A 27,742-nucleotide genomic window follows, 5' to 3' on the forward strand; every position below is an offset into this window, starting at 1 on the left:
GGAGGGGAGCGGCGCGAAGGGCGGCGGGGGGACGCGGGCGCGGATCATGGACGTCGAGAGGCTGCAGGAGGCGCTGAAAGGTGGTGCGGGGCGAGCGGCGGGGGGCGGGGAGGGGTGTCCCCGCGCTGAGGGGAGGTGTGGGGCCGCCAGGCGCGGGGCCGGGGGTGAGCGCGCCTCCTTCGTGTGGGGGCGCGGGGTCCCGTGGGTGGCGGCGGCCGGGGGTTCGCTGTAGGGACGGGGAGGGCCGAGCCTGGGCCCGCAGCCCCCGGGCTGCCCTCGGCCGGCGCTCCTCCCGGCGCTCCCTCGCCCTTCTCCGCCTCGGCTCGCCCCGTCCCGGCCGCTGCAGGTTGGCCCGTCCCGGCCCCGAGCTGGGAAGCGGCCCCGGCCGCCGCTCCTCAGAAGTCGCGCACCAACTTTTGCCGCCCAGGTGCGCGCGTTTCTCCACGGGAAAATATCTTGGCGATTCCTAGGGCTGGAAAGTTGGAGGAGCTGTTAGGATCAGCTGAGGCGTTGTTGGAGCGGGCAGATGTTTCTGAGGGAGTCGTGCTGATAGTTCAAAAACGCTGGTTACGATTTTTAATACATTTTTTTTTGTCTCTTTTCTGTTTCCGTTCTTCTTGTGCCGTCCTCATGCCGACAGATTTTGAGAAGAGGGGGAAGAAGGAGGTGTGCCCGATCCTAGACCAGTTCCTCTGCCATGTTGCCAAGACAGGGGAGACCATGTAAGTGGGGCCGGCTGCGGCCCGGGGCGCTTTGGAGCTCTGTCGGTCGTTGGCTGCTGTCCTGGGCTGAGCGAGCTCTCCTCGGTGTGCGCTGACTCCGGGTGGATTTGTTCTCTTTGCTGGTAGAGAGTTTTATCAGATAAGGAGCCTCTTCTCACACAGTGTCAGAGGTGTCTCCCAGACGATACCGACCCTGCCCAGCACAGGAAACCTGTTGCTCTTTCTACAGTTTAGGTGACGTTTATTTTATTTCTTTTAATGGAAAGTTTTGCTCAGTGTTGCCTGTGGCAAACCTCTGTAATACCCGCAGCTCGTACCGACGCTGCACACGACGGCGCCGGGTTGTGCCTCAGGCAGGCCTTGCGCCCCGGAGGGCGCCTCGCAGGGACAGCCCAGGCCCAGCTTCGCCGCCCGCGGCTCCGGGTGACCCCGCTGCAGGGCCGGGCCGGGCTGCGCGGGGTGACTTCCGCTGTGCTCTGTATTTGGCAGGAAGCGGGAAGGCTTGTCTGCGCGCGCGCGCCTGCGTGTGGCTCACTTTGTGGCAGCCGGGCTCCTTGTTTGCGAGGCCTAGTGCCGGGCTGCGGCGTGCCCTGCCGGCGCCGCGCTTTGTTCTGGCTCCCAGCTTCCCCGACCCGCGGGAGATTGTTCTTTTGTTTTCTTTTTATTTCTTTTTTTCTTTTTTTTTCCCCTCTCTTCCTAGTGGAACCAGTGGTTTTGAAGGAAAAGCAAGTTATGAAATGTACTTTGGTTTTGAATAGAAGGCAGACATACGTGGCTGTGATGCCCGATGCCCTGGGACAGCACTTCTTTCAGCATAGGCTTACGGCTGTGCTTCCTGGCTCTGTGTAATAGATTTTTCTAAAAATTATTAAAAGCCGTTGCCTTAACCTGAATGAGAGCCATCAGGCACCTCATGCTTTGACCTTTTGTGTATTCAGTTTTTTTACTTGTTTGTTTTTTTCCTGACCTGTAGCATTTTTTCAGTATTTTCAAACCTTTCAGTTATATCATTTTTTTTTTTTTTTTTTTTTTAATATGCTCTGTTTTCACTGATATGCATCTAAATATAGGGAGGAATTGGGTGAAAGTTAAAATTTCATGATGGTCATCCACGTAAAGAGCCTTAGTGTGTTTCTAAGAATCATATATAACCTACTAAATATCAATTTGAAGTGAGTTGAATATTCTTTAATTCATTCCATGCAAAAATAATTTAATAGATATCTCAAACAGTAAGAAATGCGTTGTTTGGGATGAAGGTTATGAAACATAGCCCTGTAGTAACATTTATTAAGATTGTTTCAAAGTTCAGAGATCAGTTTTAGAAATAAAACAAACATGGTTAAGTAGGACAATGGCACAATTTGCAGGCTTATGGAAGTACGTGGGTTTTGCTGTTCACAGCCTGTTCCTGGAGTACCACAAAGTACCTGTGTGAGTGTGTGAGGCAAACAGGGACAAGTGAAACCTGATGTGGTTTTCTTTGAGTTGCTGTTTCTAATAGTGTAATATTGTGGTTGGGAAGGTTCTCTCTGCTTCGTAACTTGCGCTGACGGCTGCGGCTTCTCTTCTGTCCTGGGTTAAAATGCAGTGTTCTTCCTTTTGCTCTGCATACCTCTTCCAGACGTTATTGTAGCAGTTCTTGCGAGAACACAAGCAACAAATTACTTGGTAGTGGTGTTAGTAAAGTAAATTATTTTTTCAGGGTTCTCATAGCAGCATGATCATGGCATGTATCACTTGCCTTCCAGGTTGGAAGCATGGTCTCCTGTAAGCCATGGAGTACCTCCCTGCCTCTGTTGGTTTCAGTGCCCTTATTCATCCCAGAGAACTGGGAGCAGGCACACGCAGGTATAGGCTAAGCTGTAATTTCACCCTTGTTTCTTTTGGCAGCTTACTTGGCTAACACAGCCCTTGTGTCACTGTTTCACTTGTGCTTGTTCAACTGTTTATATGGCTGCATGGAAACCTGAAGCAGGGAACTGCTGGCAGTTGTAACTTTCCTCTTGGCAGTCATGTTTCTAACAAGAAAGTGCTCATTGGTACACCCTGTTTTGTCCAGGTCAGTGGGAATGGCACAGGGCAGCACAACTGGGGGGATCAGAGGCAGGGACAGAGGATGGGTTGTGCAAAGCAGCACTGCAGCTGTGTAAGGCTGTCCAGAGTGTCTTCAGTAATAAAATGCCTTGTTCTGAAATAAAAATGTTGCTGAATTTAGTTATGTTGGTAGTGTAACCTAAGTTATGTTATCAGTGCCTCATGGAAAAGCCTCATTGTGAAACCATGGTGTTAACTTCATCCATTTGAAGCTTGAGATTGTTTTCTTGTGCAAGGTTAGCCATTCACTTGATTGTTCCTAAGATTATGAGCTGCACTTACGAGAGTCAGTCTGAACTTCTTTTATTATATGTGAACAGAATCAGAGAATTGATTGCTTGATTACTTTGGAATGGTTTTGTTTCTTTATGGTTGCTGTGGTAAGACGTAGTCTTAGGTGAAATATAAAGTTTATGGTTCAACCCTTTTTAATCTTGTGTGAAGTCGTAGGAATATTTTTTGTTTCCAAAGGAGTTGTATTCCTACATTGACTTGGCTTCACAAAGATATTAATGTGGAGTTTCCTTGGTGAGGCCAAGGTTAGCCAGGAGCATCGTTACAGCGTGTTCTTCTATAGGATGTAGAAGATCAGCACGGCTTGAAAAGCTGGGGAGAGTGAATAGGTGACGTTTGTTATTCTTAATACTTCATGGTCTAAAAGACTTCTTTTAAAATCCTTCTCTGTTTTTGTTATTATTATTTTTTTAAAGAAATCTTTCTTTTTTAAAGCAGAAACAGCTTTAAGAATGGTAGAAAACAATGCATGGCACTGTGATTCTAGAAGGCAGATGCATGAAATGAAAATAACTTGCTATTGTCTTGTCTTTAAAATGCTTTTCTTACCTTTTGGAAATTTTCCTGGATGTGAACTCACTGCCCTTCAGTAGCAAAAATGTTTCTAAATCATTTATTTGGGTATTTCAGAAAGAATTTGCTTCTTGCTGGAATTTTCCTTTGGTTCTAAAGTTGAAGATAAAACGTGGAAAACAAATGAGATAAAAAATTCATTTGTTAGTTCTTTCTGTGCTTCCCCTGCCCTCGGGGCAGGCAACTTAAAAAGCACAGTTTTAATGTCTTGCTACAATGCAAGCTACAATACAGCTCCTTCCTGACAATGAAGAAATGCAGAAATAAGTGGCACCAAAATCTGGAAAAATACAAAATATGTGCAGAAATGGTAAACTAAAATAGCCCTAGGCTTATGCAGAGAGTGCTGGCCTGGTCAGGGTGTCATGTTATTGTACCAGTTCTTGCTCTGAATACAGTATAAAGAGCCATTAAAACATATTCCATTTCTTTGTGTAGTCAGATTATTTCCACTTAGTTTCCCTGGAAGACCTGAAATATAAATTTGCACCTCCTCTGAGCTTGAATGTTGAAGTTTCCTTGAGGACTGACTTAAATGCAGTTCTGCAAAGTTTCTTGGGTCAAGCTTAATACACATGATTGTAGAGCAGATGGGGACATCTTTAGTGTCACCACAGGATCATACAAGCTGGGAAGGAGTTCTGGATGCCATCCAGTCTGACCCAGTGCTAACTACAGCTAACTCTGAAGTTAGGCCAAGGCTTCTCAGGTTTTGTTTTCTTACAGAAGTGTCTCATGGTGCTTCCCTAAGCTTTTGTTGCATCACTGTCACTGCATAACTGTGCACACTGAGAAACTGCTTTCTTTGCAACCAGTTAGAATTTCCTTGGAGTAATTTGGGTCCACTGCCTTTTACCCTTCATTTGAGCCATCCTGGATGGAGCCAGTTTCCATCTTGTCCTTACACAATTACACCTTCAGTGGTGGAAGACAGTGGTTAAATTCTTTTGAGCTTTCTGTCTCCCAGAAGACAGGCTTCCACAGTCTTCCCCATAGGCCGCGTGCTGCAGCTGTTACCATCTTAGTGGCCTTCTGTTTCTTGCATGTTTTCTGCTCTTTTTTTGCACAACTTCTGGATGTAGTGTAGCAGTGGGAGACGTGTTGATGCCAGGCAGGGGGTAACATTGCTGGTAGTGCTGAAACACACCTGATGTGCAGGTGGCAGCTGTCATTCACTGCAGGGCCACGTGGCTGATGTTCATCTTGCTGTCCAGGGCACCAGGATCCTTTTCTGTAGAGAAGTTACCTTGCTGGTTCCTAACCTTGGCTCTTGCATGGGCTCGCTCCAGTCTAGCTGCAGGATTTTGTATGAGGTTCTGTTGAATTTCGTGATGTTCCTGCTGACCCACTGCTCCAGTCTCTGAGCTCCCTTCAAATGACATTCATGCTCTTCTTCCTATGAGCTGCTTCCATCAGTATAACACCACTGACCACTAGTGGGGAGGGCTGGTGTCCTGTGAGTCTGTAGATATAACTTAGAAAGATATGGTGGGAGGCTGTGCTGCGTGTGTTGCTGAAGTCCAATTAAACTGTTTGCTCGGCTGCAGAGTTGGTCATTGCATCACTGAAGTCAGTCAGGTAGATCAGGCATGGTTTGCTGTTGCTAAATTACATAACTGTAAATGTGAGTTATATAACCATAGTTCTTTCAGAGATAACAGCAAAAAGCCTTTTCTGCCATTTCATACTGTTTCATGTACCCAGTGTGGCAGTAAATGTGTTTTCCTACCAGGCTTTTGGAGCAGTTCTTCAACTTGTATCAGCTCAGCTTTTATGTTAAAGCACTGAAGTAGTTTGCTACCTGCAGAAAAGATTGGAGATGGTAGCAATGAAGGCATCCAGGAATAAATTCCTGTTCTTACCTTCAGTGTTTTAATGATGTGTTCTGACCTTTTGTGCAGTGATTTGTTTCAAATATATAAATGTTTATAGCTGTATGACTTTTAGTCCACCGATCGTGCTTAAATTTGTCTGATTTTTCTATAAGGGTTTTTGGGTTTCATTTGACTGTCGTTTTATTGCTTGCCGTGTGTATGTCAGCTTTTTTTGATCTTATTTAGAAGAGAATCATTTTCTTGAAATGTTTAAAACTGCTGGGGGAATGCAATTCTTCAGGAAGGTTTTAAAATGAAATAAAACAGTTCTCAATTCCTGCCATGAGTTAGTATTTTCTGAAAGAAAGCTGCATGTTTTTGTTGGTATAGGCCTCTTCTGCTTCCATGCTGGTAAGCGAACCTAGAGAAATGTGAGTAAACTTCCTTGCATTGTTTCCTATTGTTATTCCCCATGAACTCTAATTCCACCCATACTGTGTTTTCTGTCTCAGAATCCACTCTTGCCTCCAAAGGACAGGAAACTGTTTAAACAGCGAGCTTATCTTACTGAAAGATGAGGAACAAGGAGCTAAATGTGTCTGTGTTGTAAAAATGGCGTACGTAGCAAGGGTGCAGTTGTGGTACTCCAGAGAGGTCATGGAGGTGTTGATGAAATCACTTGCTCCATGGGAAATGCATGCTACTGTACTGCTTTATTTTGATGTGTTGTCACTGCATAGCTGTTGGGAGCGGGGGGATTTGTAGTATAAAGGTCAAACTGCCAGTGTCAGGTTTGCTTAGTGAACTGATCCTAGCAAACTTGCATCTCACACATGAAAGGAAAACAAAAGGCAAGATCCCAATAGTTGTGCTAATTTTTCCCAGTGACCAGACTGCTGTATGTACAAATGTACCAATGTGCATGCAGGTTTTCATTTGCACCTTTCTTCCCTGCTGCTGTGTGCATCTATGTTACATATACACATCCTTAGGAGCAGGCTTTGTGTAAGTCTCTTTGCAGGTAGTTCACCATTACTTAGTGCTGAAAACCACCCCACTGTTAATTTATACCAGTTAGTGTTCTTGCATGTGCTTTTGAGCATTATCTTTAATTTTCCTTTGTTGATGTCCTTCATGAAGCTGTTCTTCTACATTCCTTATTTGTCTGCCCAGTTTTCTAGTGGGCCTCAACTCTGCTGTTCTTTGATAACTTTGATCCTTATTATTTAAGTACTTTTCAGAAGGTTGGATATTGTTCTGCCTCATATTGTCCTTTGTAGAAACTAGGATGTCTGGTTTTGCTTTGGTTGTGTAGTTGATAGACTTGCTCATCAGTTGAGCCTTGTGTTCCTGCCTGCAGATTTTGGGAAGGTTTGTTCCTTGTGGCACACGCAGTGAGAGGGAGACAAAGCAATGGAACATTTAAGAGATAGGGAAGTGAAGTCTGGTTGTTTTGGTAGGGAGTGGTTTGTCTGCTTTGTGGACAAACAAGGCTCATACTGCTTTTTCACAGGCTGATGTGTCTGGCAGGTCTCTCTTCTTGAGAACAGCTACAAGATTTCAGTGGTAGCTGGGATGCAAAAGTAGTAGAGCAGTGATTTGGAAAGATAACTAAAGCTGATGAGGCTTGGCTCATAACTGGTGGGGGAGTATGATGATACAGAAACACCTAAAGCTCGTTTATCAAGTCATACTGGGATGGGGTGCCCTGTCTCAACCCAGGTTTAGTGTATGAGGACTGAACTGCCATCATTTGGGTGGATTTTGTTCCCAATTTTGGAAGGAATTAGTAACAGAAGTGCTGTTCACTTACTGTTTTCAGATCTGAGTGAAATCTGTGTATTTGTGGGACTGTGTGTGAGCTGACAAGTGCTGTACACAGTGCAGAGTAAATTCAACAGAGTAGTCATATGGGATGCCTCTTCCTTTATCTGTTTTCACAGCTCAACACAGTAAAGATTTGGCAGTGTGATCTCAGTGTGACCTACAGCTCTTGAGACCCACGGGTTACTGCTGGCTGCACTCTGCTCGTTTCACATGGTAGCTGCAGAGTTAGAGCAGTTTTAGAGCAGTTGTCATTGCTTGTTTGCTTATTTTATGCAAACCTGTGAAACCTGGAAGAAATTCAGTGCCCTCTGTTATTCAGTATGTGGAGTTCAGCTTCTGTGTGAAAGCGTCGAATATTTACTGCTTTGCTAATTGCATATATATTTGTATTACTCAGAATGATTTCACTAGTGAGGCCGTTCCTATAGAGATGGTCATTTTATGTGCAAATTCAGGCAGACTTTAAAGTGCACAGTGGTTCACAGAATCACAGAATTGTAGGGGTTGGAAGGGACCTCCAGAGATCATCGAGTCCAACCCCCCTGCCAAAGCAGGTTCCCTACACCAGGTAGTTGTTCTTTAATACTTTAATGTTCTTTAAGTTGGCTCCCAGACTTATGCTGCACAAGTTTATTGAGAAAGAATAATCCATTCTGTGTTTCTGTATTTGATGCATCAACTCTAGAGTACTGTGATTGTGCCTTTGCATGAAGGATTTTTTTTCTGCAGAATATCTGTTGTATGAGATGCCTCTGAATTGTGCTATGGATTTCCTGCAGAATCTCAAATGCACAATGCATAGCATCACTCTTGAAGCCTGCCTTAGACATCCTTAATCTTCAGTGAAATTAGGTTTGAAATAAAAGAAGTGAGGAAGAATCTAGAGAATTGTTAGAGTTGAAATGAGTACGGTTGGCTAAATTTATACAAAATGCCCAATTAAGGCAGATCTGGACTGTTGCATGGGTGATTCTCAGGAGGTATTTTGGCACAGAGGTGATGGCTGCCTGCTACTGCTGGTCTTTTTGGCCAGTGCTACTCAGATGCAGCCGTGTTCATCTGTGCAGTTGAGTGGAAGCATTCTGGGGCTCATATGACTGTAACTCAGAGTGAGAAGTCAGGCACCACCCCCACCTACAAACTTCTTTCTTTTAACCTCGCCATCTGAGATGATTGTTCTCCTTGTACTAGAACCTGAGATTCAGAGTAAATGTCTGGATGTGTGTGTAATGGACATCGTGTGAGGAAGAAATGAAAGTAAGATAAGAATTGGCGCAGCGCAGAAGCACAGTCAGTGGCATGGTTTAGTAAACACACCATTTCATTTTTATGAGCCAAAGAAAACTGAAGTTTTCAAATGAAAGGGGAGATGTAATGAAAATATCACCTCCTTTTATCTTTATAGACAGCAGCTGCCTGTGGTTTGTGGATGTTTTGAAGACTTTCCATTGCTTTGGTGCATCGCTTTCATCTCTGCTATAAGAAATTCAATTTCTGAATGAAGAGTCAATTAAAGTTTTGTCCTTTTTCATTCTGTGGGCAGTTTTTGCCTTTAAAATAAAAGAAAATGAAATGTAATGTGCTTGATTTTGTTTCTAGATGAATATATTAAGAAGTAATCCTCCTTGAGAAATTCTGAGTCCCAGCGCATGCCCTTTCCGTTCTGTGTAACAGCTGTGTTCTGTTGGAGTCAGCTGAATGTTTATCAGGAGAGATCAGAATTAGTCCCTGTATGATTACAGGTATTTCTTCTTCATCAGCTGTCTGTTTCCATAGCTAAGTTTTGGTCTTTGTTGTTCCTGGTGATAGCAGCAGTAATTTGCAAGTAGTAGAGAGGTGACCAGTCATACTGCTGTAGGAGGTGGATCTCTGATGTATTGCAGTTCCAGCAGTTCTGGGGTGAGCTTGTTGTGCTTGTAAAAAGGAAAAGAAAAAAAAAAGAAAAAAAAAAAAAGGGGGGGGGTTCAAAGGTTTCATTTGGGCTGACAGTAATCAGTGAATGAAAATGGAAATATGCCTTCTGTGCTTGCAGGAGATGGCAGTTTTTCCTCTTTTGAACTTTTTGATGTGTTTAATTAAAATGAAAGGTAAAATGAGGGCAATTCCTACTGAAGATAATTTGAGAGCGCTTCAATGTTACCTGAGTTAGCAGGTGGAGATACGGAGATACTAAGAGGACTAACTAACTCCTCCCCCAGGAGGAGCAGTGCTGCTTTGCAGCGTCACAGCAAATTCGCAGTGCTCTCACCTACAGCTTAATTGCACCTTCACAAATGCTGAAAAATAATGTAGCATTTGCTTGTGGCTTTAGTTGTACTGTTAGGTTTGAGAGTTTGTCTGCTTGCCAGAGGTATTTAAGAAACTTCACTGATGCACAGGGAATTCTGGTGTGAAAATCTGGTGTGTAAATCTAGTGTCACTGTTTGGAATTTAATCTGCATTGTGTTGGTGAAAATAGCAGCATGCAGAATGATGGGACTATGGTTAATTGCATAACAGTGGTGAGCTGTAAGCTGTAACGTGGGAAGTAGAAAAGTCTAAACTTGAGTGAATTTGAAGCTAAAGTGAAGATGTTCATTTTTCTGATATGTAAGGACAGCTGCTTCAATGAACGGCTTTGCTCTCTATTATCACACATCTGATTCCTTATCTTAGCATTATGACTGTGGTTAGAATAGCTACCTGCTATGTGTGCCTGTGGGATCTGAGCAGGGTGTAGGGGCAGCAGAGCAGACTTTCCCTGTAGGTGCAGATGCCAGCTGTAGGGTCAGGATGTGGTGGGGCAGCGCCTCCCATCTGAGAGGGCAGTAATCACCGACAGTGGAGATGAGTGAGGAAGAGTGGCCTCAGTCTCTGCTCACCCGGAGGACTGCAGTCCATCAGTTCCACAGACTGGGGGAAGGGGATTGCCCTGAGGTATCTCAGGCCTAGGGGAAGTTCTGTATGTCCTGTGCCTTTGGTTGGAGAGCTGCCATACTCCCTCTGGTCCTCAGTGTTCGTTCCAGTTTGGCTGCATGTTGCCTCGAGGCTGTGAAGAGCGCTCTGGGAAGTGTAGCACTTGCACTGGGGTTCGAATGGGATGTGTGGTTGCTGGGTGCACTTCATTTTCTGTGTCTTTTGACTTCTCAGATGGTTTTGGAGATCTCACTGGGGGATCAGAATAGAAAAGGAATCATCTTGGGTGAAAACTTAATTTTACTTCTTACAGCTTGGAGAGATTACATTTTACAGCATATCTTATCTTGCATGAGCTCTAGAGGAAGGTGTAGAAGAAGGAAACAAAGTTGACAAATCATTTCACTTAAAAGAAAACAAACAAAAGCACCTGTTTCCTACGAGGAACTCTGTGGGAATGTAATGTAGATAAGCAGTAACTGGGGGAAGCTAATGTGACAGTCTCGTGTCTGTGACTGTCCACAGGTTCTTTCATTCTGTGTCTTGGGGACTTCACGTTAAAATCAGTTAAGCTGCACATTAAGTGTTTGTGTGCATCCAAAGTTCACCATTTGCTGCAGTCTTTATTTTATTTTTGATTTCTGCTTGCCAGGCAGCAGTGGCATTAGAAGGGTGGGAAGGGAGGCACCCCATGCTTCTGCCTCATGCTACATTCTGATGTTTCTTTCACGGTCTTGTTCAGTATCTTTTCTTGGTTCCTTCCTTGTATTATGTTATTTCTGGCATATAGTATCTATCCAAAACAGATGGCATCCTCTTAAAATTTAAACCAAGTGATTTTGTAATGAACTTAAACACTGTGAAATCTGAAGGCAGACATCCCACTGGGACTCCTAATGCTTTAAGTACATAGTTAAGTCTCTAGAAGCTTAATGTCCTTCCCATATAATGTTGTTATTAATTACACCTGTAATCTGTGAAGCAATTCCAATTGCAGTACTTCCATTTCAGGAGGTAGTCCTGTTTCAGGCATACTGAATTACTCCTCCTGTTCTTCAGTTAATGTTAGGTGTCGTCCTGACTTACCTTCCACGTGTCTTATTGAGGTTTGTAAATTAAAGTTGCTTAGTTTATTTGGAGTGAACATGTAAACCACGTGTGGAAGCTCACTGTTGTATCTGATACTTGCAAACAGGTGCTGGGAAAGGAGCTACATAACTTACTGTAGTTCTGCACTTTCAGGTGTGCTGGTACTCCAGACTACATTTAATATACAACTCATTTAGTCATTTAGTGAGTTTAGGGATCACTGTGTTTTGGAAAGAAGTGCTAAATACATGGAGAAATACTGCTGCAGTGTGTTTGTTCAACGTGGATGCTTTTCTAGAGAACAGTTGGAAAGGACCTGTGTTGGGGTGAGAGGGGCAGGAGGGTTGCAGCTTCTGCCTGGTTTCCTTTACTTGATCTAGTTCTCTGAAAGCTGGTGTGTTTTCCTGTGATCTTCTGGGTTTGTTTCCCCAGTAGCCTTTCACAATTACTGAATGTTTGCTTTTTAATTTTTGCCAAATCTTTCCTGAGCTGCTTTGCTAAACAGCGTTGGCTTTTTGCTCTTGTTGAAATTTCCTGCCTCCTGCAGAGCTTGCTGGAGGGCAGTAGGATCGATTTTGGGTGGTAGGAGGAAAACAGGAGTTAACTCTGTGCCATACGAGTGAGTCGTAATAGTGCAAGCTGTCGATGGGGGCTCTCTCTCCCGGTAAGCAGTGCAGTAAGGGACAAAGCTGCCTTCTCAGTTTCATCAGTACAAATATGTAAAGTAAGCAAGAGATAAGGGAGTTAGGGAAAGTGCTTCTGCCTATCAGCTGCTTTCTTTTCCTCCTTCCCAGAGATGTGGGAGTGATAGGATTAAATTATATCCATCTAAAATGCATTCTGTTTTTGCTGTGTGTTTTTGGAAAGATGACTTCTGTGCAAATCACGTCAGAGAAGCAATCTTGGAAAGAGCTGGCTTTTAGTTTGTAACTCTTCTAAGTAAAAACAGCATGAGATTATGTGAACTTTCTGCCAAAGGTCACCTTTGTCCCTTCTTGAGGAGTGCTATTTATGAAAGAGGAACTGGTGAGTTTCTCAGGCTGGTTGATGGGTAGCAGTGAATTACTTCCATCAGACAAGCACTCAGGTGAAGTACAGGTATGAAATGGTTTGCTTTTATTGGAGAACAGCATTAATGAAGGTTGTGCTAGCTCTTGTTTCAGCTCAGCTGCTGTGAAGCTGTCTTTTTTTTTAAACTCCTCTGTGCAGTGGAGATCTTTTGTGCCTCCCCACTCTCAATGGCAAAGTACATTTTTGTGGTATTGGTGTAACTGTGGAGTTGCACTGTACTCCTTTGTGCCTTTCTTCACAGGGCTTAAATTTACGTCCTTCACAGAACTGCTTCCACCCTGGGATTTTGTTCTGGAAGTAGAAGGGCATTTTAAATGTATTTTTTGTTTCTTTCATTGGGTATTTTGTTGCACTTTATTTCAACTCTGTGCTCACTTTGTATCTTCTGGATCCAGTTCATTTCCCCAGCCCGTTCTCATGCTTGCTCTTTAATTACATGTAAATACACTCAGATCTTTCTTCTGATTTTCAGTTGTCTGTTCAATCAGGTGCGATGGTACAGTACTAAAAAAATCTGTGAATACCTCCTAGCATAATTAGTCCCAAAGCTGGGACGTGGTGTCATCTGTGTAATTCACAAAGGCAGACTAGGCTGGTGCACTCTGTTAATTTCTATGCTTTCATTTGTGACTTGACTATTAAACTTTCTTTCTTCACTTTAAAATTTTAGGTGTATAATATCAACATTCACATTTGTCTTGGGAGAGTTTGTGATGTGTGATTCTGCTTGGATACGTGCAGCTGTTCAAGCTGCAGTTGGGGAAGCATGCTGTGATTGCTTCATTCCTTCCTGCTTCTGGGGACTTCTTTCCTGGCTGGGTGCTTTTTTATTATAATCAGGTTTTGTTGTCTTTCTCTCTAATTTTCTGTGTATCTGAGCAAAACATTTAGGCTAACATAAGGGAGGGATGGGGCAGGAGTTGGTGGGAGGGAAGCAGGAGGACTCCTTTAAGCAGAAATGCCTTCTTAAGATTTAGAGTATGTGAATCGCAGGCTCATTAGCCTAGGGGAGCTGTGTTTGTTCAGATGTGATTAAACAAGATGACCCAGACATTGTAGTGAACATGCTTTAAAGGTAGATAAAAAGTATATAATTATATATATGTATACATAATATTAGTATTTAGCAAAGCTGTTCCTATTGTAGAATGCAAATACATTGGACCAAAGCATCTCAGGACAAACTCATTTTTGAAAGCATTGCTTCTGAGGCAGTTTCTAGAGATCAGTGTTCAGAGGAACTTTTGTGTTCAGCCACAGGTCAGCAGGCAGTGAGAACACGGATGGAAGATGTAAGTGTGTATTTAGAAAAGGCTGATTCTGAGCAATGCTGAGTGGGAAGAACAAGTTTTTATAAACAAGTTTGCTCAGGAGAATGCATGAATGGTGTTTTCTCTGTGGAATTTCTTCAATTTGGCTTCTTTACGGAGCTTAAATTGTTTGCCAGCTATTTTCTAGTATATAAAACTTAATGAGGTTGTACATAAAGCTATTTCAAAGTTTTTTTTTTTTTTTTTCCATTTGGGTGTTGATTTAAGTAGGGAAAGTACTTAGCAAACTGCTCATTTCAGTGTCTCCCATTCTGACTGTGCAGCTCTTCAGGAGGTGTTGTATGCTACTGCTGAAGTTGTTCTCAGAGCGTGTGCAACGTGGAGTCTGTCATTTTTCCTTGAAAACAGAATTCTGTCTTGATCTCTTCTCATTACAGTTTCTGGCTAAGTGCCTCGTCTTCTAATGTGTGCTGGTGACTGAGAGCACTTGGAGGGCAGCTATGGATTGCTTTGTGAAGCCCTGGGATAAGGCATTTTTCATCTTGATTTTTGGGTTGTGTTTGGTAACAGATTTCTGCCCATCATTTGTGAACTGGTTGTTTTGCTCCATGTGAGATGTGAGTTTCACGAGTTGAGAAGTAGCTGATACCAACTTGTGCGTGTCCTTTTCATCGTCTGGTGAAACAGGAATACAAACTTTTCTGCCTTGACACTAATTTTTGACTACTTTCACTGAAGGAAATAGTAAAAAACAAAACCCAATTTTCCTGCTTTCCTAGAGGTGATCTTTTTGTCAAAAGCAAGTTTGTTATTTTAAAGATACATAGCCAGATGTTGTTGAGAGTTATGGTTTGAGTGTAGTCTTTTAAAGTTAGGAAAAAAGAGGGAGGGGGTTTCAAATGTTGCAGCAAATTGTCACAAGCATAGCTAAGTTTCTCTGTTCAATACATGTAATTAAGGCACGGTGAATACAATCATGGAGATCATTCTGTCGTGCAGCAGTAGTGACTGAATTGAATGGGTTGTTTTCATTTTGCTTCCTGTGCTGTTACGAACTGTTTGCTGTCAGAAGCCCAGAATGAGTGCTGTGCTGCTGTGTGGGCTGTGCTGCAGAGGGGCTCTCAGTACTTTCAGTCCTTGTTTGTTGTGCAGTTCAGAAACTCATTCTTGAAAACTTGAACGTATAGAATTCTTAAATGATGAAACCCAGTGGGAATGCAGCAGGTAATCAATACTCGCAGGTAATCTGTTGTGGGTATGGTTTGCTCAGTTATTTATGAGGAGGTGGTAACAGTGATACATGATGTATTTGCTTTTCTGAGAAAAAGAGGTTCCACTGAGTGCTTTTGAGGGTGCCTAGGTGCAGAACAGTCAACTACAAAAGGCCTTTCGTGGGGTTTTGTAACAGAAGACAGAGTGCTGGGTACAATTGCTGCGTGGTTTCCAGACTTGAAACTTTCCCAGCAAGTTCAGTGAAAGCTTAAGGCTGCACTGCAGGCCCAGTGGTGCTGTGAAATATGTGTAATTTCTATACAGTTCTTGTGTAGTTTTGCTGGGGAACTGGCTTACCCTGTTGTTAATGACTGTTAACTTTTGTAACAGTGTTTTGCTGTAATTTGTCAAATAATTATCATGCTTTAAATTTAGTAAGCAAAATAAGATTACCTTAGTTGCTTCATCCATCCTGCAGTTTTCATACTGGCCTGAGTTTAGTTATACAGTCATAAAGTTATGCTGTTTTTTCCATGGCTTTGTGGCTGACTTGCATATATCTTAATTCTTGTGTTCTGTGCAGGGTTCAGTGGTCTCAATTTAAAGGCTATTTCATTTTCAAACTGGAGAAAGTAATGGATGATTTCAGAACCTCAGCTCCTGAGCCAAGAGGGCCTCCCAATCCAAATGTGGAGTATATTCCCTTCGAAGAGATGAAAGAGAGAATCCTGAAAATTGTCACTGGATTTAATGGGTATGTAATATTTGTTGCCTAAATTCAGGATTAGAAAAATAATTGATCCTTTTTTAACCTAAGTATCCTGCTCTGTCTCTGACTGTTCATTCCACTTCCTTGAATCAATGAGCAGAAATAAATGTACACCTTGGAAATGTCATAGCAGTATAACATCTTTCTTTTACTATGCTTTTAAAATAATACAGGCAGTAGTAATTTATAGTATGGTGTTTGAATGAAAACGATGACGTTCTATAGCACGTTCACCGTCTCAGGTTTTGCAGTGTATCAGTAGATTTTTAGCAAACACTTCGATGAGGGACATAGTGCTACTGTCATGTTGCAGGTAAAATAGCTTAAATTAAAGCCAGATTTATTTCAACGTACTTTGAAATACTTAGTTTGAACGGATTCTTCGGGTGTTCAGTTCTTAAACCTGTGGCAGTTCAGTAGGCTTTGAAGAACTAACGCTGTGATAAACGTGGTGCAGCAAGGAGGCAAGGTGTGCCTGGTTTTGAATTGTTACATCCTGCCAGATTCAAATTCATAGTGGAGGCAGCACTGGCTGAGAGACTTGTGCTGTTCAATCTATTGCTGACTGTGTCTTCAAGTGTGTACCCTTTGTTGCTTTTGTAATTCTGGAAATTGTTTCATTTTAAATAAAGCTCCTGATTTATTTTTTGTCAAGGGTGTCTTTATTTGCTGTGTAATTTTAATAGCTTACGTAGTGTTTCTCTTATTTCTTAACTGGATTTTGTACTTGGCCGTAAGTTGAGCCGTTCTGCTTGTGAGACTCAGACTCAGTATTTGCTTATGAGAGACTTGCTCAGCATTCTTCTCAGTTGTCAGCCAGTGTGCACACTGCAAGACCTGCCACTCTCTCACCCTCAGATTCCAGCTGAGCGGTGCTGCTAACACATCCTTAGTGCTGTGGTTTGATGTTAGGGTAATGATTTTTGTCATTCTTCCGTACAAATGAATACACTTGCAGTGTCTTTTATAAGTCAGGTCTGATTCCCTCACAAAGACAAAAGGCTTTAAATTGCTCTTATATGAGATGGGTTTAAGAGCGCGCAGTTCGGCGTGTTCTCTGCTACCCCATATTGCACTGCACTGAAGCAATTTAGAAGTAAACCCATTCTGTGTCAGTCTGCCTATCTCCTGCCTCCCCCAGCTTAATGCTTCGCTGCCCACGAAATCTGTAATGTTCCCACACTGAGGATGCTAATGAATGGGCTGCTGTTATCTCCTGTTGTTCCCAAGTGTACTAAACAAAGCTCTGGGTGACCCAGGCGTGGAGCTGACTCTGGCTGTGCTGTTCTCTTGTATTGCTGGACCACTTGAGAAGAGTGTCTGACTTGCTCGTTCTTCTGGGTGAATCTAGTCTTTGAGGAAGCAAACTGTGTACATTAACTGTCTTGAAGAAAACAATAAATTAGGGTGTTTCAGGAACTAGGATTGTGGAGTAGGTTAATTTAGTAAAAACTGCAGCTCCTGCAGCGAGGATATGGTTTAGAATCTGTCTCATGTGCTATGAATATGCGTTCAAAAATTTAACAGAATCCAATTTCAGTTTATGCAGTTGTCTGTATTTAGGCTTCTTAGCATCTTGAGACCTGTATGTCATTGCAGGGTACCGTGGTGGACAATGAAGCCATTTGATAAGAATTTATTGTTAGGATGTGTTTATTAGTAGTCTAAAAGCAGGACAGAAGGATTTCATAAAAGTGATCTGAGACTGGCTGCTTTAACCTGGCTGTATCTCACTGACACTGTGTGTACGATGCTCTTCTAGAGCCAGATTCTCATGCTGTGCTTCAGAATTCCTTTGAAGTAGGAAAGAGTTCTTGAAAGAGTTACTGCTCTCTTTACTGTTGTTGGTGAAGCAGAAAGTTCCCAAGGTCACTGGAGACCTTAGATGGCAGGGGAGTCTTCATAGCATCCCCAAAATTAACATTTGTAATTGTAATACAAATTGAGTTAATGTGCCTTGCATTCTAGACAGTTCATCTGCTTTCTATGCTTCCTCAGTAATAATTAAAATGTATGGCATGCGTAATTTGGTCTTCACTTTGAACAAGACTGAATATTTTAGCTGTAATGACAGCATTTAGGATTTTAAGATAGGTGTGGTTACCCAAAGAGGACAGGTCAGGACCACTGATGCAGTTTGTGCACTGAACCAGTGATCTCTCTAAGCGTTGAAAAAGATCACTGCTCGTACTGCCCACAGCTGTCACGTTAGTTTTGTGTATAGACCTACAGCAATGTCAGTTCCTGCTGAAGTATTTTTAAATTACAGGGTTTTTTAGAGTGGAAGAATTCATAATTAACCAGCAGTTAAGCTAGTTTGGATTTTGCAAGCTAAAAAGATGTATAGATGTTGAAGAAATTATACGCAAAGGATATGATACTGTGACACTTGGTGCCATCTACTGCTCAGTAAACAAAGTTCAGCTTATTATGGAAAGTTTAGGAGGAAACAGAATTGGTTTTAGCTTTTATTTGAACTCCTAATATAGTGAAATAGGAGTGCAGCTTTGGGCTTCACACTCTTGAGTTTGCTTACTTCTCGAGTAACCAGAACTGTACCAGCATGCAGAAGTTGTGTCATGGCTTTGAACTCCCAAAGTTCCCAACGTGCCACGTTAGGTACAGCTGAATAGCATTGAGCCAGGCCAGGATTCTCCAGGTTGTTTTGTGTGTTTGGTTGATGAAAGATAGTTTAAAATTCTGCTGTTTCTCTAAAGTAACCTGAATTTGAATGGACAGTTGGAAAACTTCAGCAAGACTCTAATTAAAGACTTGTCATCGCAAAGGCAAAATGAGAAACAGTAGGTTCCAATTAGTGCTGTACCTATGTGGAGCAGTTAACAAATGGAGTGAATGGCTCTGTGTGACTGAGTGGGGGGGGTTGGGAAGTTGGTTGAAGGCGAGCACGGCACAGAAACTGTCCTGAGGAGCTTGGGGTCAGAATGCTTACTGTGCCACCAGAGGCTGCTGAACAGCAGCAGTGTTTGATGCAGTGCTTTGTTGGCAGCATTCTGACTACCTGCAGCTGATTGATAGACATTAGCTGGACCATCTCCCATTCCTAGAAGTCAAGTAAAGATAAGTTAGTATGGTGTAAATCAGGGTAAATAGAAGTTATTAACTAATTAGCGGGGTCAGCGTGGTGGTCAGTCTGATCTTTCAGGTAGCTCTGTTGGAGCTCGGGCTGAAGGTGTTCCACTGCAGCACGTCTCCTCTCTGTTCTCCAATCTGTAACTTCCTCAGCAGCACAATGCGCAGGCAGTTTGGACAGTGTAATTAGAGCCTTCATACTTGGTCACTCTGCTCGCCTGAGGTGGAGAGTTGTGCTGTGGTATCATTAATGGTAGCTGTGCTGACATGCTTTCACCCAACCGGTGGCAGATCTGTGCATCTTGAACAATGTGGCTTTTTAGCTAATGAAATAAGCTTGAGTCACTGCGTTAATTAATAAATCAGGGTTAAGATGCTGTGTGTACTCAGTTCTTTAGAAAATAAAAGGTGAATTATAAAAAAATAACAGCACAGCACTGTATACATAGGCATGTATATGTATGCACATTTGTATTGATGCTCTGCATTTGGTGTATCAGTCGTTCTCAGTGAAGAACTGGTTCTTAAGTATCACTGTATCAAATATTCTTTTAGATGTATTTTTGAAATGTTGATGTCAGACTTGAAATAGTCAACTGTAACAATGCATAAATGATCTTTATTGCATCACTTTGTGAAAAGTCAGACTTGCTTAAATTGTGACGTTGTATATGAATTTGCAGTGAAAGTGTATGACATCTCAGGTCAACATGTGTGAAACATTGCGTACTTGAAGGTCAGTTTCTCATCTAAGCAGATGAAACTGTGCAGCCTTGTCAGAAAGCAAAGTACAAACTTGATATTACAGACTCGTATATCTTACTCTAATTATTCTTATTGAGATGTTCCTTGATAGATAAGTGTACTGTCCAGTTGTGGCAAAATACTGTAGTGTTTGTAATGACTAAAGCTTAATGATTCCAGTAATTCCAACACTTGGTGCTTTTTCTGTAAATGTATTTTGTAAAACATGAAATAAACTACAAGTTGAGAATTTTTTTTTTTTTAGATCTAGTGTGTATGACTCAAATTTGTTTTGAATCACTTCCCTTCCTGTTCTATCTAATAAATACAGTCTTCAACTATTTTACTGTTGATTATCTGATTTCTGAAGTTAAATGTTTTCCTCTTCATCATTCTAATGGATTGAGTTGTGGGATGATTTCTTTGGGATACCACTTAAGAGTTGTCATGGTGAGCACAAAAGAATATCTCAGTATATGAAATTAAGGGAAATAAGGCTTTGACTTATCCTATATTGCTAATAATAACAAATTTCAGGGCTTTTTTTTTTTTTCTTTTCCTCTCCATAAGGGGGGGAAGCAATAATATTGTTGCTTCCTTGCAGTCATACTCATTAAAATAAAATTAAATTGTTATAAATCTATTTCATTGCAGCATCCCCTTCACTATTCAGCGACTCTGTGAGTTGCTAACAGATCCTAGGAGGAATTACACAGGAACTGACAAATTTCTAAGAGGTGTGGAAAAGGTATGTATTTTTCTGAGAGAGCACGCAGCTAAACCATCACCATTACTGTTTGAGTAACTGTAAATCACTGCCAAAGGTCTGTTGGTTTCAGTCTGGCTCATAGAACAGCTCGGAGCTGCTCTGAATTGTGTGAGTTACTTCTGCATGTTTTAACATCAGAAGAACATGCGGAACGACTTGCTAGAGCTTGAGTATCAGGACTGTAGCTGTTGTGTTTCCCAATCAGTGTAGAGTACTCCAGCTGTAGTTTCTGAGGGCTTAATGCCACTCTTCCTATTGAGTCCGAACGGAAAGCAATCAAATAATCAGCTGAAATATTTATATCTTACTTCCTTTCTCTTTTGGATTCAGATTAGATGGAGGAGAAAGAAGCCTCTCTTCTCCACAGTGTCTTTTGTACTAGGTTTTTAAATCCTTTTATGTCACACAGTGTGGCTTCATCAAAGCACACAGATGTCATTTAATGGTATTTCATCATCTTTGTTGAAATTTGGGGTCTTTCAAAAGTAGATATCTGACTTTCAGAATGTGGTTCCACATTGGATTTTCTTGATAGCAAAGTCAGCTTTAAGTTTCTACTTAGAAAACTCAGTCAAAGAAAGCTTAACTTCTCGAGAGTTAACTTTCAAAGGGGCCTTTTTTCACTGTTATAGAGGATACAGTCAGACAGATCCTTGCACGTGTGGAAGAATGTGGTCAGTAATAAATGGTAACATGGATTTTGCAAAGCAGTGATCAGCCAAAATGAGTTCTGTGAAGCAATGCCTCAAGTTCTGTGCAGTCTTTCATTAAGGTTAGTTTGGGTTCATTTAGGTGGCACTGCAAAAAATAAAAATAAAAAAAAAAAGCCACATGTAGTTTTTCTGAGTGTTGATTAAGAGAAGACAAACTTACAAGCTAGACACTCTTTTAAGCTAGGTTTCCAGGTGTTAGAATGGATTTAGTTTTCAGTGCCATTCATGAGAGAGAGGTAGCTAAGCAAAACACAGCTCATCATTTCTGCCCTTTCTGTGTGGGTCAGAGCAGTGCAGCAGTGCAAGTGCCAAAACCCGCTGCTGGTGCTTGGATGGCAGCGTGGGGCCCCGTGTGGACAAACGGAGTTTCTTCAGCGATTCAGGAGTTTTCCAGCACTGTGAACTTTTTGTTTTGCTTTACAAGGACACTTCAATTAGAAAGTACAAAGACTGAGGCCTGAGGTTTAGCATGGTTGTCTTTGACAGTAATCCACTCACAAATATGTTGGCCTTTAATGTAATTATGGTCTGATTTGTAGAGGGGGAGCCAAGACAGTTTTTCTCTGATTTTTCCATCTGTTGCTATCTCTGAAGAAAACTTGTTTGAAAGCACTTCAGCAATTGACCAAATCCTGTAACCCTTGAAGTTCCGGGCTGTTGTCAAGAGCAGAAGTTTCCACTTCTGAACACTTAACGCGTTTTTTGTGTATTACAGAATGTCATGGTTGTCAGCTGTGTGTACCCATCTTCAGAGTAAGTATGATGTTTTTCAGTTCCTTGGAACTTCAGCATTGTATAAGTATAGCATAAGTATATGTAAGCAGGTAGAAGAATGAGTGCCTGTGCAATGTGTTTCTCTTCCTGATAGTAGTTGTATACAAAAGTAAGTACACAGAGTTTGGTTTTCAGGCTAAATAGTTCGGCAGTGGCAGTAGTGATCTGCAGGTGCTTACCTGTACCACGTAGTAGTTTGGAAATATTATTTTATTCATAACATTCTAATTCTGATTTCTTAATTTTATTTGTTTAAGGAAAAATAATTCCAGTAGTTTAAATCGGATGAATGGCGTAATGTTCCCAGGAAATTCACCAGGTTACTCTGAGAGGTAAGTTTAATGAACATCACGAGTTAATTCTTTCAGCAAGGTTGTTACAGAAATAGCTGGCACAAATCCCTCGTGTTTTTACCTATTCTGAGCCCAAAGAGAGCCTCATGGCAGGAATACTGGCAGAGGGATGGAAGAAGGATGGGGGGATACCTGCCCTGCTCTTGTTTGATACTTCCGTAACCTTGTTGCTTAGAATTTTTTTTTTTTTACTGTAAAGTTTTTGTGATACTGTTTCCATTGGAGGCTTAGAAATTGTACTGAGTAAAATAGGAAAGTGCACCCACCTCACCCTTGTATCTCCCACAGATCTTTTAGGAGCTGATTTATAGCTACTTTCTACCTATGAGGAACAAATTCCTTTTATAAAAGGAGTGGTTGGTTGTTACTGTTTTCTTCCTGTAGTTGATAATTCATTTATTGTCATTATTTTTAAAGATCAAACGTAAATGGTCCTGGAACTCCCAGACCAGTAAATCGACCGAAGGTTTCTTTGTCAGCTCCTATGACAACAAACGGTTTGCCGGACAGCACGGAACATAAAGAGTCAAATTTGCAGCAAGCAGAAGATAAGAAACACAGGTTTGTGAGGAGTAATGCATTTTGAGTTTTTGTTATTCTCATCTGTTTTTCACTTGCATTTGAAAATACTTTAAAAGGGAATGGCCTTCCAGCTTACCTGTAATTCAAGGAATATCTGCAGGAGGGTTCAAATATTTGCTGCCTGTTTTTTGGGCTGAGTAACTACTGGCTCCAGTTTTCAAATAGTGTATCTTTACAAATAGTGTATGGAACGTGTAGTAAAAATGCAAAGTGAATACTAATAGAGTTCAGAAATCCAGTTATCATACTTGTACCAAGATGGTAAAGTGTAACTGGATGTGATATTTCATAAATACTTGCCATTAAAGCTGCCAGTAGGAACTGTCTGGAATGTAGAGCAACCAGAGCAGCGTGATCACTGTTTTCATCAACAATCAGGTGAAGCAGGAGTGATGATGTTGACGTTTTGTCTTGTAGTACCTGAAGCAAGTTTCACTGTTTTCCTGCAGAATGTGTAATTTGAAATAGCTACTAAAAAAAAGTGTGGCAGGCTATAGAATGTCTTTCTTAAACAAAAAACCACCCTACAGCTGCTCTTGTTGTTTATAGTGACTCACCAGCATCTGACTCAGAAGGTGCTCAGAGCAGCCCAGTAAAAAATAAGCACTCTGAAGATGATCCTGCAGAAGCGGAAGGGCATGAGGTAAAAAGACTTAAATTCGACAAAGAAGGGGAAGCCAGGGATGCACCAAACCAATCTGCCTCCAGCGAAGTTTCTTTAGGCATGGGGGAAGAAACAGAAACATCCTCTACGTCTCAGGATAAAGATTCTACTTGCGCAAGACAGCACCGCACGGAGGAGGACGAGGAAGGTAACTGAGATTTTTCATTATCTTTGTGCATTTTCCAAGAAGTTGGGATTTCCTTTCTTCATTTCCAGAAGACTGCATTATCAGGAGACAAGTAAGGAAATGTGGGGAAGCAAGAAAAAGTGGCTTTTTTTAAAGCGTCTTCATCCAGAGGGGCACCAATAAAGTGAAGCTGCTTGTTCAATCCAAAATTGTACTTTATGAGGACAGTTTGACCTGATCCTGGCTCTTGCGATGACGTCGGCTAATATTTTACATCTCAAAGTCTGGGGTTGTCACTTCTTCTGCATTGTAGCAACTTTGCTTGGTGTAGCTGGGAATGGAAAATAGCAGGATTAAATGTTGTTTAAAAATGCTGTAGTAATTATTGTCCTTTCACCATTTCTAGAGTCCTTCATGTCACCCAGAAATGCTGGTCCAGACAGAAAAGATCAAGAAAAGGACACGGAGTCCTCAGCTGTGAATGAAGAGTCCTCTGAGGAGAACAATCAAATGGAGGAGTCTGATCAGTCTCAAGCAGAGAAGGATTTGCATTCAGACAACAGTGAAAGTAGTGGATCAGTCAGTAGCGGAGCTGACTGCAGTGAAACTGAAGAGTTAGGGTCCTATGGTAGTGAAACTCCAGAATCTTCATCAGAAACCCCTATGGAAAACAGTGAGGAAGCCACAGAAGTTGCAGATGAACCTATGGAGCAAGACTAATTTAAATACACTTAGATGCAGTATTTTCCATAAGGCTCCGGTTTTACACTGTATAAATAATTTTATGTAATAAAGTGGACCTTTAGTTTTACAAAAGAAGCAGGTTGTAAAATAAACTTCTTGGATTGAACCTTGAAAGAGTTGTACATGGTAAGAACTGTGAATACCAGCTCCTTCAGGTCCTGCTTACCGCTGAACTTTCGTTTGGTCAAATCAGTGGTTTGTGTATAGTTTTTTTTATTTAGAATAAAAGTTTTTAAACTGGAAGGTAATTATAATTTTGACAACTTTTTTGGAGATTACCACACCTAGTTGTATGTAAGCAAGCTTTTTGTCTCGTCTTTTTCTGACAGCTATAGCAGTTACTTCATATTTTGGTTACAGTTTCAACGTTTCACATGTGATTTATGGGGTTTCATGCTGGTTTCCAGATTTTTATTTGAATACACACTATGAAACCTTATGTTGTGTGTTTAAAATGTGTTGCATTTCACTCATATATGCACGCATGCACACGTATGTGTACCCTCACTGTTCTAAGGGGGAAATGTTATATTTTTCTGTTTCTACAAGAGATAAATACAGCAAATACTTTTTCTATAGGAGAAGACTAAGTTCACCTTTCAAGGCACTGTCTTTTGCCTCTGGGGGAAAAAAAAAAGGCAAATAAGATCTGGCCCATATGAAACCCTGGAAATATTGTTGAAAACACCAGAGTAAACACATTCCAAGAGAACTGTTCAAATGACAACACTTTTGTATACTTCTGAGGTGCCTGAGTGAAAGGATTTCGTTTATTTATGAGAAAATGTGCTTTATGTTGAGAACCTTGTAATCGAAACATTAGCTTGAACTTTTGTAGGAGAAATGTTTGAAGACACAAGCAGAAAGTATCTCGGGAGGAATGAACAGGTACTTGCCCTTTTGGTGCTCCTTGGAGCATTGTGAATATTACAGAGGCTCCAAGTCATTGTGAGGTATGCAGATGGCATTGATCTGATCATGCCGCTGGGTTGGATGAATTACGGTGTGGCAGTAGTTACGTACCTGAGCTAAATAACTGATGTGCATAGAATTCACCATGATTTGTATAACATTTTGGAAGTGAACTCAATATTTTTGAACATGCTACCTTGACAGCCAGTGTTACGTTGTTTTTTTTCAAACCAGCTCAAAGCACAACTACTGCTTTCCTCTCGATATTTTCCAGTTCCCATATTTAAAGACATGCAAGCTGCAACCTCCCGGTCACAATTACTGGCTGCCAAATTTATACCTGTTTTCTTCAACTGTACCTTTTTGATATTTAGGATTTTTAAATTTCTGTAAAGTAGATTTTTGTAGATTGTAATGAGTGCTCACTGCCATTGTGAAACGGTATATAATTGTATAATTTCTGTGTGTAAACTGAATGCTTGGGCTTTCAATACAGTATTCATATAAAGCAATAAATATAAATGTTACGAAACATCCGAGTACATTTTTATCAGCATTGTCCCTTTTTGGCTTTAAGTTCGCACACCTGAAGTACAGAAACGACCTGAGCTGCATGCTGATGGTTTGCTGTACAGCACGGTGTGCTCTGTGTCACACAGGAGGAATCTCAGCTGCGGTTGCTACCAGGATAATTTGGCCCAGACTGAACGTTGCAGTTGTTCCCCGCTGGCGTTGTTGGTTTGTAAGCAGGCAGAGGATTCTGGAGGTGCTTGCAGAGAGGAAAACCCTCTTCAGATTCCATCAGAAGGCAAACTGGACTCATATTCACTGTGCTGAAGGGTTGGACGTGTATGACAAAATCAAAAGACTGATCCGAAATGTTGCAATTAGTTTAAAAAACGCGGTGACATCTCTTTTTTTTTTCTTTCTCGGGGGGTGTATTTTGCCAATGAGAACAAAATTTTAAAATTTCTAAGTTTAGAGATCTCTGACATTTTCTTTTAGGACGTTTATGTGTGAAGGAATTGTCAATAAACTTGTTCTTTAAGCACCTCTGACCCCTTGCTAATTTTGTTTCCGTGCACGCGCCGTGCTACGGCTCTGCTCGCGCGTCCTCCAGCAGCGCTCCGTATAACCGAAGTCAGAGCTTCACGTCGCTTCTTTACAGCAGCTCCGATTTCTGCCGGATTGATGTTTAAACCTCAGCTGCGTGGATCCCTGCGGTGCTCCCGGCTTTCTAACAGCGCGCAGCGCCCCCAGGCTGCGCGAACGCCTGAGGTGCGCGAGCTGCCCGCGCTGTGCTGCTGCGTGCTGTGCCTCTGCCGCAGCGCCGCCTGGCGGCACGCGCCCAACGCTCCTAACGGTCGCCGCTCTGTGAGGGGGCGCGGAAGCCGCGGGAGGCGCGGCGGCGAGCGGCTCGCTCTGCTCGCTCGTGTCCTGCACCGCAGCACCGTGCGGTGGTTCTGTCACAGTGAGGCTGGCCCGCTGAAAAAAAGGGGCTGTCTGTGCTGGACGCGTGTTGTAGGAACTGCTCCCAGGTGGGAGCTGCTGGAACGTCGCTGTAGCGAAGAAACTCCGCAGCCCCGCTGCCCCCGGAGCTGCCTCTGAGACGCGGTCGGTTCTGAGCCTCGGGCGGTTCGACGGCCGTACGCCCCTGGCGGGGATGTGCGCTGGGGTTCTGCTGCCCCTACTGCCACCAAACACGGCTTGTGCCTTGTGAAGCTTGAGAAGGGATCCCGGGGATCCAGCTGAGGTGTGATGGAGCGGGATGGGGTGAGCAAGGCATGCTCACATCACCGAGGGACCCACCAAGGGCAGCACCCAGCACTGCACCCAGCACAGCGCCCTGCATTGCACAGCACCCGGCACTGCACAGCACTGCACAGCACTGCACTGCACCCAGCGCTGCACTGCACAGCACCCAGCACAGCACCCTGCATTGCACAGCACCCGGCACTGCACAGCACTGCACAGCACTGCACTGCACAGCACCCAGCACTGCACAGCACTGCACAGCACAGCACCCGACAATGCACCCAGCACAGCACTGCACTGCACAGCACCCAGCACAGCACAGCATCCGCCAGGCCTGACTCCCTGCACAGTAGGGACACAGCAAGACAGAACCTCAGGGATGGGCAACCCAGCTGTGAGAATTTCACCAAGTATTTAAGGTAAGTAATCTCAGCAGCAAAGTAAGCTGATATTCCCTGCCTCATCTGTAATCAACCCACTGCTGATTACAGAAGAGGGAGGGGGAATTGGAGTTCAAAAGCAGGATGGAGAAGAGGGGTTTTCTTGTGCAGCTGTTTCTCAGCCATGCATTTCTGTGCAGATAAGCAATACTGTCTTTGGAACACCTGTAGGATTCAAGACAGGCTGCAGACTGGCAAGCAGCACTAATTCAAGTTTTCTATAATCTCATGGGAAACAAAATGTGAGCGTAAAATACAAAAGGTTGACAAAAATACGGATCTTTTGTGGCAGCAACACAGAGATGTGTTACAGCAATGGGTGTGGAGTTGGTTAGGGCAGCAAAGGGGCTGGTACTGCCCTTGAGGTCACCAGAAGATGGGGATTCCTGAAATAAGTGAGCAGGGAGAGAACACTCATGTGCAGCCTAGTTCCTATAATGA

At 42.5% G+C, this 27,742-nt stretch overlaps 1 protein-coding gene across 2 annotated transcripts; it reads left to right on the forward strand.

The window, feature by feature from the left end:
- On the forward strand, positions 1–26,157 carry PPP4R2 (protein phosphatase 4 regulatory subunit 2). 2 transcript variants are annotated; one of them, XM_042880868.1, is made up of 9 exons: positions 1–80; positions 641–722; positions 15,449–15,619; positions 20,123–20,216; positions 21,666–21,703; positions 21,982–22,056; positions 22,495–22,638; positions 23,209–23,471; positions 23,857–26,157. In XM_042880868.1, exons 1-9 carry the CDS (start codon positions 47–49, stop codon positions 24,168–24,170), a joined length of 1,215 nt encoding a protein of 404 aa, XP_042736802.1. In that variant the 5' UTR covers positions 1–46; the 3' UTR covers positions 24,171–26,157. The 2 variants fall into 2 exon arrangements, with proteins under 2 accessions (XP_042736802.1, XP_042736803.1); XM_042880869.1 differs by lacking the exons at positions 1–80; positions 641–722 and adding an exon at positions 2,483–2,573.
- The last annotated feature ends 1,585 nt before the right edge of the window (positions 26,158–27,742 follow it).

This window comes from Lagopus leucura, unplaced genomic scaffold (genome assembly GCF_019238085.1).
Source record: "Lagopus leucura isolate 7727_CA_CO unplaced genomic scaffold, USGS_WTPT01 Super-Scaffold_100028, whole genome shotgun sequence".
NCBI lineage: Eukaryota > Metazoa > Chordata > Aves > Galliformes > Phasianidae > Lagopus > Lagopus leucura.

Bases quoted from the DNA above. Each gene is read 5' to 3' on its own strand.
- PPP4R2 (XM_042880868.1), top strand. From the start codon at position 47: ATGGACGTCGAGAGGCTGCAGGAGGCGCTGAAAG. The intron at 21,704-21,981 runs GTAAGTATGATG...TATTTGTTTAAG, and splicing joins TGTGTGTACCCATCTTCAGA to GAAAAATAATTCCAGTAGTT. The intron at 22,057-22,494 runs GTAAGTTTAATG...TTATTTTTAAAG, and splicing joins TCACCAGGTTACTCTGAGAG to ATCAAACGTAAATGGTCCTG.